The sequence below is a fragment of the Periplaneta americana genome, chromosome 8, assembly GCF_040183065.1.
Source record: "Periplaneta americana isolate PAMFEO1 chromosome 8, P.americana_PAMFEO1_priV1, whole genome shotgun sequence".
NCBI classification, from domain to species: domain Eukaryota; kingdom Metazoa; phylum Arthropoda; class Insecta; order Blattodea; family Blattidae; genus Periplaneta; species Periplaneta americana.
Window position 1 is genome coordinate 115,674,018 of NC_091124.1, and position 12,947 is coordinate 115,686,964.

The following is a 12,947-nucleotide window of genomic DNA, read 5'->3' on the forward strand; positions in this document are numbered from 1 at the left end:
CTTTGCAACCTGCTGACCAAACGTCTCCGATGTTTCCTGCAAACAAATATAAAGAAGGTTCGCTAATCTATCATCCAGGGACACAGCCACATCTATTGTGTAACTGTGTGTGGAGCTTTGAACAGACTGTACCACATCAGCTGTTGATTTTTCACCTCTGTGTGATAGTGTTGAAGAAGATGATAGTTCATTAAAAAAATTGGCTCTAGTCACTACTCCACACGTGTTCCTTAACTATGTTTTTGTCTTTAATGAACGTGTTCACATCTGTCACAAATGTTTCTGCTCTCTGCCTAATAATAGTCTTCTTCAATCTCTTTGCAAGCCATGAATGTAGTGATATGCCTGGACGAAATGTTATATTCTTCTTTGAAGCCACTGACGAAATGCAAAGAAGCTTTCAAATTGTCCAGAGCAACTGCTCTAGCAGCTTCCAGAGCCCTCGCGTGAATGTGCCAATAGTGGACTACTGATCCATACTCTCTGGGTCTGTCAAACTCTGCTCTTACAGACTCTTTTACAGCCTTCAATTTTTTAGATTTTGTTTTCCTTTGTAGTGACCTGGATCTTGCCTTTTGCATGTCACACAATCTAAAATTACCTTGCAGTTGAATTTCGAACAAATGCAGCTATAACAGTTCATCAGTTTCCTGTAAGAATTATAACCACCATTAAAATAATCCTCATAAATACAGTCTAGCACACTGGATCGTGATATTTTGGGGTGAAAGTGCATATTCACTTTGACTTGCAGTTCTTTAATTTGCTGGAGAAGATGTTTCAGAGCTGTTGAAACTCTCATAACCATGTACTGTTTCTTCTCCTCCATCAGACTCACGATCACTGTTCCTATCCAATGTGTCAGTATGTATTTCTGTTAAGTTCCCATAGTATTTTTGAATTATGATGTCATGTAACATACATGAAAATGGCTCATCCTCCACTCCAGTTACATCCTCATTATCTGGTGTGTAATTTCGACATACCTTTTCGTGCAGCAGGTTAACAACGTTCACAGGATTAATTAGCTTAAGCCTGCTCGTGTCTGCCATTAGTATGTGCACTTCATTACTGAGTACCGCAACAGTCTCGCTTGTACTGTCTATACAGCTACGATGCAGCGAGGCTAGTATGCTGATCCTCAAATGGTGCTAGCGGTCATACATATAATTTTACAGTTGAATGGCATTTATAACTATTCGAACAGGTACAACATATTTTAAATGAGTTTCCAGTGAGTTTTAGCCATTCGACCTGGGATACTTCCCTTGTTAGTGAAAATATTGAGTTATGTTACAAGAGATTGTTTGGTGAGTGCCTTATGAGCTGCACAGTAGAAGCTACTAATCCAGCTCCACACAATTAAAGTATTCTTAGTGGTAAAGTTTTACAAGATGTACAAACACACACACACCTCTCTCTCTCTCCATCTCTCTCTTCCGCTCTCTCTCCCTCTTCCCCTCTCTCTCCATCTCTCCTCCCTCTTCCCATCTCTCCCTCCCCCCCTCTCTCCCTCCCTCCCCCGTGGTGGACCATATGCAGAAATGTGAGGGAAACCGCTACCTGAAAGCCATATGATGATAGATATGAATATGAATATGAATACTGTATATATGAAGCGTGCATTTCCATAATGTTGTAAGTGCCGAAACCGGGAGAATCTATTTTTTCGCATATATCAGTTGTAGGTGCCCTGTTTGACAATAGTACGAAAGGTTATGAAGAAAGTGCTGCCCAAAATAATAAAGTAGTGCACTTTCAGGTTGTGCAAGTCACAACGTTGTATGTACCTTATAAAACTATTTTTGTTCCTACTGTAAACTTTACAAATTGGTACTTACAACGTTCTGGAAATGCACGCTTCATATATATATAATATATATATATTTTTTTTGTTGACAGAGTAAAAGAAAATGTGATGTTAGAAAATGTGAGAAAGTCACATCCTCAGCGAAAACAACCATTACTGTTAGACTTAAGCAAGGATCTTCCAAATCCTAAGGATGTTCAACTCAGCTTCATGAAACTCCGAGAGTTATGTGCACCAGGTTAGAAACATTATTTATTACTTGTTTGTCATTGAGGAAAAACGCCAATAGAAATAAGATTAAATACCTACTATATTTTATAAAAGTTAGAAGTGTAAGTTACATGAAAAGGCAAAATATTCAGTAGCCAATATTATAATTTTCTCGTTTGTAATAATTAAAGAATCCAGGGCAAAAATCTATTAAGTTCAAAATTATCGATTTTCTGTAATACTTCAGGTAGTGTGGTTTAACTTTACAAAATAACAACCTGATTAGTCCAGAGAATTTGAAGGATGATAACTCAGAGACAATAAACTTTTAATTTGTTTTTCTTTAAAAACAGTAAAATGTCACTTATCAGGATTTTCCTCTGTATTCTTCACTTGTAATTCATATTATTTGTATTACACAGTCGTAATTCTGAACAATTATTTAATAACACACAAATTAGGAAAAAAGCATTACCACCTTATCCTCTCTGCCTCTTCCTCCATTCAGCCTTTCTTCGCCATTATTTTTGCCATCATTGTAATTAACGTAAGCATATGTGGATCATTTCTCCTAAGAATATCTACTTGAAGTTGTCTAGATATAAAACGTCACACAAAAAAGGTTATTACAGTGAAAGTCTGATATTATAAGTGCAGCGTTTAACAAAAATTCTGTAATAATCTGTTACCTTGTCATCATCAAAGCTCGGAACTTGGGGACTTGTGTGTCGTGCGCATGAGTAAGGTTACAGGTACAACGTATACAAAGCTCACCCTGCAAGTGCTCAGGGATAGTCGTATGTACTAAGAAAGTGGTCACATCGAATGGCAAGAAGACGAACGAAGAAACTGTGTCGTGTCGAAGCAAATGACATTCAGAGAATTACAGGTAAACTGTCTGCTAGAGGAATGAGAAAATACGTGTTATTCGAATGGGTATTATAGAAGTTTGAAAATATATTTCATAAATTTTAGGTACAGAATTTCGTGGAGGAATTCTGAGGAGATACATTATTTTCTTCGAATGAAGAGTTTATATTTTGTAAGCTGTGCCACACATAAACTAGAGACTGGAAACTGGCATTCATTCAAAGACATTGCAGTCTCTTAAATCGGTGGAAAATTTGTCCATAGCCATGGATCAAGTCGTAGTGGAACCTTCCCTAGTAGTGACATAGAAATTGAAAACTATTTTCGAGAAAAATTTAGGATACTTATCTTTCTCGGATACGAGATCAGGTAGCAACTGCTGAAAATCGAACAGGAAACAGTGACAGTGAAAACATTCAGTATTTTAAGTTTGCTCCCGTCACTTCACGTGACGTGAAAATAAGTTTCTTTCGTTTCAAATCATGTTTAACTAACAGACGAAGAAGTTATGGGTTCGAAAATCTTCGAATCCATGTAGTCATACACTGTAATAAAATGTACAGAGCAGAACTGTAAATTTGATATATTTTACATGTTTATATATATATATATATATATATATATATATATATATATATTCTTTAAAATTACGTGTTTCAAGCTGCAATAATATTATCAATATGTTGTTCCGGCCAGGAACCACCTTTATAGCAGACCTGACAGTACCTCTGTGCTGGAAGCGGGAGTTTGTTGACATTGAAGTCCGGTCGCTTAGCTACGTTCAAAGACACAAGTCCCCAAGTTCCGAGCTTTGGTCATCATGCTTTTGCACCCTCAATTTGACTATAATAAGTAGGCCTATAAATGTTTTTAAAAAGTGAATTTTAAGACCAATAACCTGATTGAGGTTCTGGCTGATATGTATATATCTGTTATCAGGCAGTATATCTTATTTGAGGATACATGTCAGAGGAATAACAATATTTTTTGTGTACATCTTAAGTCTGATTAGTGTAATATGTTACTCTAGTCAGCGATATATGCAATGGAGGGGAAAAGGAACTGGCCACTCTACCCCATTACCTTCTGGCTTAGTTGTCTCATGAATGATACCTTATTGGCATCACTTATGAGGTCCAAACCTGTCTACGGACAGTTGACTAAACAAGAACAATTCTCCATAACGAACCTTGTGATGCAAGATGTCAATTATTATTTTTATCATTCATCCATATGATAACATTTTAATTGTCTGTGGTGCAGTCACAATGCAACATCTTCCACTTTGCCCCATTTGGACGTGCTACAATTGTAAAATTGTGGAGAGGGAAGAGGAACTGTGCTTTAGTCCATGCCCTGTAGAAACAATATGTGATTAAAATGTTAAGTTGGTTAGTTTGTTAGGCGCAAGAGATGATCCATTGATATGTGGCCTGTTACATTGTGCTCCCTTACATAATGTTTCATTTTCTCATGCAAGCTCAGTGGGGCCCATATCAGAGTATAGGGTTGTAGTCTGAGTACTGTGAGAGCATTATGTTCTGATAAAATTTGTCGACTCTGTATATTTTTTATTTGATCTGTGCTGCTCGATTAGGGAGATTAATATCAATTTTCGCATGTACATCTCAACGTTCACACTGTTTCTCAGAAGCAACTGAAGCATCACTGCTTTCACCTCAAATTTTGATGATCCTTGGCCTCTTATATGGTATGATCTGGAGGGTTATTCATCACAATGACGGAAGCAGGCTTCATTTATGGGAAAACTCTCTCACTCAACCATTTCTCGAAATTCTCTGAATTTGTCAGTCCGTGGTAATCACCAGTGGCAGTTCCAACTCAGAATATCAGCTGTAATCCCAGAAAGAAAAGTGTTTCAGGAACTGATATTTCCAGTAATAAGCTGCTTTGTTGGAACACCCCATTCTATTAATCCCATGACATCATTGGCTTTTGCCAACATGTTCTCATTGTGAGATTATTGTCAATCCAGGACTTTTCCAAATAAAAGATTTCTTTGCTATTTTCACTATATTCTTTTATTTGGATTATTTTCTTTATATTATTTTATTTGGATAAGATACTTTGCTCGCCATTCTATAGTATCATGCTGCTCAATTAGGAATTTTCTGTTATTTGGCACTTGTTTCCATACAAATCTCACACTTTTATGGATGGTTTTTTGGAACTTCAGATATCTATTCCATAGCACTATTTGTTCAATAAGACATATTTCTGAAATGTCGCATAACAGTTATTGACTACATAAACCCAAGAATGTCTCCAATACTCAGACCTTAATGTAGGTATTGATAGTGGCCAAAATGGCACCGGTAGCGGTCCAAGCATGATTACCACGTGGTTATGTTATGATGTTTTCTTGTGTTAATTATGTCGTGAAATGGGCCGTTCGTGTTGTATACTGGGTTGTAATTCTAATAATGGATCTGTGTCTCATATTTCAGCATTTAAGTTCCCGAAAAAATACAACTTTACTACGCGACAAATGGTTTAGGTGCATAATCTTGACAATTTTCAAGTTAAGGAAATGACAGTTTATTGTTTAGTCAACTCTCCAAAGACAGGTCTGAACGTCACAAATGATACCAACAAGCCAAGAGATAATGGGGTAGGGTGGCCAGTTCCTATCCTCCTAAAATGACAGTGGTAAACATAAAACATTTTGAACCTAGATTAGTTATTAGGAAAGATATTTTTTCTATCATAAATGGTGATGTTTTTCGTATTCCTTAGGAAATTTCGAATCTTACCCATGAGCGCCTAAAGAATCATATTTCCTAACCAACTTTCATACCATACTGTCAGTCATTCTAGTGCCCAGAAAGAATCCACATCAACGGAAAGGGGAACAGATGGGGAGAGAAGAAGAATTTTTCAGGAAATGGTGTGAAAGGGAGATTATTAGCATTTTTGATCAATTTCAAAGTGATATTCAGGAAAGAAGTGTGGTTTCATTTATGACTGTTGTTTAAGGTGACTATGTTATTTTCTTATATATGAAAGATGACAGTGTAGAAGAAATTCCATCATTAATAACTATACAAAGGTGTTGAAACCGAAGCGTGACAAAATTTTTGGGTAAGCTGGAATGAAGACATAGTTCGGAAATAGTGATCTAGACCATGCTTTGCGTCACTAAAAGGTAAACGAAACGCGGAAACACTTTTGTTTTTAATTAACTAAATTCTAAATTGATCTTGTCCTTCGAAAATGTTTGGGAAAGCTCAGCTTACCCTGCCTACCCTGAAGCTTCGCCACTGGACTTGAACAAGGGAAAAACATTTCAAACCAGTTATCAATAAAAGTGAAAAGAAGTCATGAAAAGTTAGGCCTAAGCCTTAAATTGACAAAACATAAAGAATTGAAATTCAAGACGAATTAGGCTAAGGACTCTAGGTTGTTAACATCCATCTATTAAAAATATAAAATATAAGCTAATCTATTACTATTACTATTATTATTATTAGTAGTAGTAGCAGTAGCAGTAGCAGTAGCAGTAGCAGTAGCAGTAGACCTTGTAGGTGTAATATTGGCTGACTTGAAAATTTGTGTTTGGAAATTGAGCCTTTACTATGTAGATGCCCTCTCTTGCAATGCCAATTTGTGATGAAACGGCCAAAAACGACGTGCTTATATCATTACTGTGAAATTTGTTAGGCCACTTCTAGATAGCGTTGCAGCAGCTTTAACTGAAAAGCTTGTTCCTTCGAAGAATGCGGCTTATAATCCACTGAGTCGCAAAATCTTGAAACTATGATTCTTGAATCTGCAATATCAAGTGGAATGTATCAGTGCAGTGAGTGAAATTATAAAACTTAGTACAAGTTATGGTAAATAATTACCCAAGTGATTACTTTGAAACATCGCAGTTTAGCCTAGGGTTGCTACCCAGTGAATGAACTACAAAATTACGCCTCTGTCATCATGTTACTTAGACTGAACAGGTTACTATGTGTTACCTTCCCTGCTTTTAAACTCGCGCTTTTACCATAATTAACAGAACTAAACATAATAATACTTATTATGTTCATATTTATTATTCATAAGTGTTATTATTACTCTTTAATTATTTATTTTAATTCATATTAAGTATTTCCTCTGTGGACACCAAACCTTGGCAGACAGCACCTCGTGGTGGAATTGAGAAACTAAGCAATTTCAGAATAAGATTACTATTGTCAAGACCATATACAAAGAAGTGAAGGGAACATCAAGTCGGCCATGCTATAATAATACCGTACAGCTGTATACTAGCAGCATTGATGTGAGTGCGAAATATTGCGGACTTGACATCTAGCGGAGCGGCGTGGAATTACGTCCACAAATACAAATATTAACATAGCGGGAATCGGACTATTGTTTAAAACATGAGGTACTAATGTGAAATAATATATGAAACACTTTAGAAATTTTGAATAGTATTTAATGTAATATTATTATCTTATATCAAAGCAGCATATTATGAGAAATATTGCATACTTCATATTACTTTCCGTAATTGTTACATATTTTTTCTTTGGTTTAGTGAGACAAAATCGGTTCTGACATTAAGAATGAATTTACCTTTATATACGCATTGCTGACAACTGCAAAGATAAAATTGGTAGTAATCTGATGCTTGTAATAATTAGTAAAGGAATGTGAACAACAGTAAAACTTAATTTGATAAAACCTTAAAATTTCAAATATATTTTAACTTCTAATCCTTCATTAGGCCTAAATAAAAAAGCTAATTTTTATTTTTCTGTCAACACAAAGACGAAGGAATTAAGCCTACCAAGGAATGTTGTTGACTCACGTTTTATGAACCCTCGCAAATCGAAAGAATGATTTGGAGCAGTTTGTAATGCTGTAATTGTAGTAATTATAAACAGCACATATACACCCTGACATTTTAACACAGCACTAATTAATAAAACTATTAACTAGCCTGGCAACAATATACATTGCAGTTGATTACAGCTTGTTTTGCGAGTATCTCCACACCGGCCACCTAGGTAGCAGCACCAGCGTCATTCACTTGCAGAACTACTAGCTGTCCGGTATTATTATAGTAAGGTATTTGATAATAGTTTGACATATTGTGAATTCAATGTTATGTTGATTTCTGCAGTTATGGTTCTCACAACAGAGGAGCAGGTGTTTATCGTGGAACATTATTTCTGGTCATACAGATAGGACGTCAAAATGTGCCAAGTTTGCTTCACATTGCAGTATGTGAAGCGATTTAATAAGGAGGCACCAAATAACAGAGCAATGTTAGCTGTTGTTGACAAGTTCCGTGTTACAGGATCAGTCTTAAGTCAACGAAAGGGGAAAACAGGGCACTCAATAACCGTAACCACAAACGAGAATCATGGACGACTTCTCCAATAGGTGTTACAGTCCCCAAAGTGTAGTCTATGATGAACATCACTGAAACTTGGTTTGAGCAATAGGTCTGTTCGACGGATGTGTAAAGAGCTGGGTGGATTTGCATACTGCATTCAAGTTGTTCAGCACCTAACAAAAAGGGATGAGGAAGCTTGATTACAGTATTGCAGTCGAATGGTGTCCATGATGTATCAGAATTCAAATTTATTCTGCAACATACGGTTTTCAGATGAAACAACTCGTTTTTTAGAGTTTGAATGGTCCAATGTCGTTATACAAAAACTATTGCACAGTGTGCAGGTTACGATTTGGTGCTCTGTGTCCAGTCATGGAATATTGGGCCCTTATTTCATCGAGGATACTGCACAGAATCCAAAAACAATAAAACTAAATATTCTAGAGAGACCTCATTATTACCTCACTCATGTGGGATTTACGCCGATTTTGTCACACCAGAAACTTACCCCTTCAATGACAATGGATGCAGCAAGTTGGAGCTACAGTCCACACTGCTGGGGAATCACTTGCCCTTCTGCAACGACACTTTGGAGATCGTCTAATTTCTCGTGGAACTCCATTTCCTTATCCTTCCTGCTCCCTGGATCCCACAGCCCCAAATGCCTACATATGTGGCATGTTGAAAGAATCAGTTTTCAAGACAGATGACCCACCTACAAATATTTTCGAATTACACAAGAAGATAACGTCATATTTTGTGTCCTTATTCATCAACATGTTCAATAATCGTCAGAAACTTACGAACAATGTGTGGCACATGAGGTACACATTTTGAATACATACTGTACCAACGCAATTGACTAACATTTCAGTGTCGTTTGTTTTGCCACATATTGTAGTTTATATATTTTTGTCAGCTCTCTTTATGCCTATATCTATTTTATTACCATCAAATCTGATGATACCCTATAAGTACATAGAAACTTCAGCAGCATGAATAGATGACAATCTTTTCCTACTAAGAGCTATTGAAATATAATAACAGAAAAGTGTAAGATACGCAAAAAATATTTCCATAATTAAATTCTTTTAAAAATCGTAGAAATTTCTTCCACATTTAGTTGTCATTTTTACAGCAAGTAATTACATACAACAAGTATTGGCAACTCCAATTCATGAAAGGCCTTAAAGAAACTGTGCTGAAGTCGTTAAATACTTGTATCATCATGATGAATATTATGTTTTTGTCCCATGATAAGTTAAAGAGTCGATAAGCTTCTATATCAACATTAATAAAAACAGGCGTGGCTCAGTCGGTTAAAGGTGCTTGCCTTCCAGTATGAAGTTACGCTCGGGCGCGGGTTCGATCCCCACTTGGGCTGATTACCTGGTTGGGTTTTTTTTCCGAGGTTTTCCCCAACCATAAGGTGAATGCCAGGTAATCTATGCTATGGCGAATCCTCGGCCTCATCTCGCCAAATACCATCTCACTATCATCAATTCATTGACGCTGAATAACCTAGTAGTCGATATAGCGTCGTTAAATAGCCAACTAAAAAAAAACATTATTAAATGTGTAATATTTTGTACCTAAATTGAAGTTCAAATTCACTAAGTTTGCAAGACTGCTAAAATCGAACTGGAAACACATGTCACTATGTAATGATCAAATTTAAAGCATGTTATCAAATGGATAGTTTTGCTTTAGGGCACAGGCTTATCTGTTTCATAAAGTTATGGAACAGATAATTATGAAATAGATATCTCGAATTTTATGGAACTGGGCATTAATGAATCATTGTAGTGATGTGCTGCACCGTCCCAGCCAGTCTTTTCTTTGAGAATAGGCATGAGGTTTTTATTGGTACAAACAGTTTTCTTAACCAAGTAAAATTCTTCATTTGTGCCCCTAATAGCTTCTTCCTCTTCTTCCTAGCAGGTCGTAGTCCTACAGAAAATTCTCATTCCTCCCCTTCCTGGGTCGTCCCAATGACTTATGTGGCTGTAATTTAGGTTCGTCATAGGGATTCTTGTTCTGAGCATGTAGTTAATGTGTTGTAACCAGTTGTGCTAATATTGGTGAACATACTTCAGTATAGATTCCATATTGAGTTCACGTAGGACATCTTCATTTCTTAAATGGTCCCACTTGGTGTAGCCTGCTGTCCAGCACATGAACTTAATCTCATTGGTAGCAGTTCTTTGTTTGTCTCTTTGCTGTAGAGTCCATGCTTCATTCCCATAGCAGAGGATAGGTCTGGCTAATGTTTTATATAAATGAGTGCATGTGTGTCTTTGGACGAGAGGTTTCATGACATTGTTTAATATGCCTAAGGACTTACTAAATTTTAGAATTTTGTTGTTTATATCTGATTCTTCAAGAAAAAGTTCGTAGTCAAGATAATATAATTAATTTACTCTTTCCAAGGTTTTACTATAAATAAAAATTTTGCTTTGTACATTGTCCTTGTCACAGAAAGCCATTATTTTTTTTTTCAGTTCATAATTCCATAAAGAGGGGGAAGGGAACTGGCCATCCTAACCCATTATCGCCTGGCCTAGTTGCCTCATGAGTGATGTCTTGTTGGTGTCTTCGGACAGTTGACTAAACAACAACAACAATTCCATAAAATATGTTGCTGCTACTAGTGAGGATTACAGACTGATCGTCGTACGTAATCTTTTGAAGTAGTGAATAAGACTAAGTCATCTGCGAAAATCAATGTATTTAAATTGGAATTCCTGTTTATAGGCATATAATCATGTCTTTGTTTGAATTATCTTATGATTGCATTCATATATACAGTGAAACTTCATTTATACGTTCTTATGGGATCTGAAGAAAAAATGTATGTGAGAAAAACGTATAACTGAAATGGAATTTAATTACATCTGTAATACCATAATTAATAACACGTGATTATTTTACAAAATGAAGTCAGTTACCTCTTTCTTTCGCTCATTGAATTTCAAAAACTAATCAGCAACCTTCTCGTCATATCAGGTTGAATCTACTGTCAAAATATATTCAGTTTGGAGGGATGTTAGGACAGTTGTATTCAGTGCGGTCACAGCTATGGTCATTGTTTTAAAATGTTCTATTTCTTCCCTCTTCACATACTTCTTCCCCCTCTTTGAATTGATTCTCCCACTGACACAGACTGATTTACTGAAGCAAACACGTGTGGAGACAAGAATGGGCAGCTTTGAATTTCCAGGAATTTCAAAGCCGGCCACATCTTAACAATGAACACACACTGTACCATATTTATGGGATTATATTATGCACCTTTTTTGACAATGTCGTCTTGAAAACGTATCAAACACTCAGACTCGAATAAATTAAAATTAACACTCTATTTATATTACAGAATGTGATGGGAAAGAACTGACAGAAACGACTAACTTACTGCGAGTTGGTGTTTTCTTGTCTTTTGCGCACTTCTCATTCGTATTTCTTGTCCATTTTTGACAACGATAGAATAATATTTTAACTACTAGAATGACTTAATGACATTTTTCTTTTGTTGTGAGATTTTATGAATACAACTCTCAGCAATTGTGCGTCTTTAATTAAACCAAAAGAATTATCAATAATTAATTACTGATGAAAGAGTAGCATGACAGTCATAAGGTTTGTTCCAGCAAGCAATTATAATACCTATTACCGAACTTCTTTCGACGCATGTGCCAGTTGTGTACAGTGTCAGAATTAGTTCGGGATTTTACATTGTTGGAACATTTCTTGAACTCTTCTTTCATGGTCTTCGGAGTTTCTTCTCATATTAAAATTATATTCATTTTCCGAACTTAATTCTTTGTAAAATATATTGCTGTCACCTTCCAAATCACTCATGATGAATTATTCTTTTATTTTAATTTGCATTGTCTCGAAGCATTTTAACTATAACTTCAGATTAAACCATCTGTGCATGCGTCAACAGTTCAGAATTCCCAGTTCCTGCTCTTAATCGAGAACCAATTTCACTCATTCTGAACGAGTTCTAAAACACGTTGGAACAGGGAACTGGAAGTTCATTATCAGTTCGGAATCAGTTCTAATCTTGTTGGAACGCATATTGAGCTACTGCACATGAGCAGGCAGTTTAGAATCAATTCTGAACCGTACTGGAACAAACCTATTGTCAATCAATATGCTGGCACAGACCAGACCTTTTGACCAGAAGTTTTAGTTCTGATACTGCAAATGTGGATGAATATGACATATGTGCTCAGAGCACAAGGGAATCAAGTCACAAAAATAAACTTTTAAAGAAATTAGGCTTGAAGTCTTTTATGTATAGTTAATTACCCATTAAAGGTGAATGTGATTTTAAACATCTGCACCATTGCAAAGATTGTGAGTACATGATTCTTTTATGCTCTGAAAGTAGCCTCATCTAAGGTATGTGCAGACGAAATATCTCCCAGTTGACCAAATGTGGACTTGATTCCCTTGTGCTCTGAACGCCCCATATAGCTACAGGTAAGGGAGTGCCTTTATAGCCTGTCTTGATAATATAATTTAAATCTTGAGTGGTTTTGAGCAGAGACATGCATTATATTTGCCATTTTTTTTTTTTTTTTTTTTTTTTTTTTTTTTTTCCCCCTAGATTTTAGAATTAAAAAATTGGTATGCATATTATATTCGATGGCGTAAATATGCCCACACATGTGGAGTAACGGTTAGCGCGTCTAGCCG

General features: G+C 36.1%; 1 protein-coding gene across 8 annotated transcripts in view; it reads left to right on the forward strand.

Annotated features, from left to right (window-relative positions):
* Nucleotides 1–12,947, forward strand: part of LOC138704972 (myotubularin-related protein 10-B) — a 240,583-nt gene that overhangs the window by 131,723 nt on the left and 95,913 nt on the right. For all 8 annotated transcript variants that reach the window (XM_069833461.1, XM_069833457.1, XM_069833460.1 and 5 more), the window contains one exon: nucleotides 1,903–2,048. In XM_069833461.1, the coding sequence (XP_069689562.1) occupies nucleotides 1,903–2,048 (146 nt within the window). The remainder of the gene's footprint in view (nucleotides 1–1,902; nucleotides 2,049–12,947) is intronic.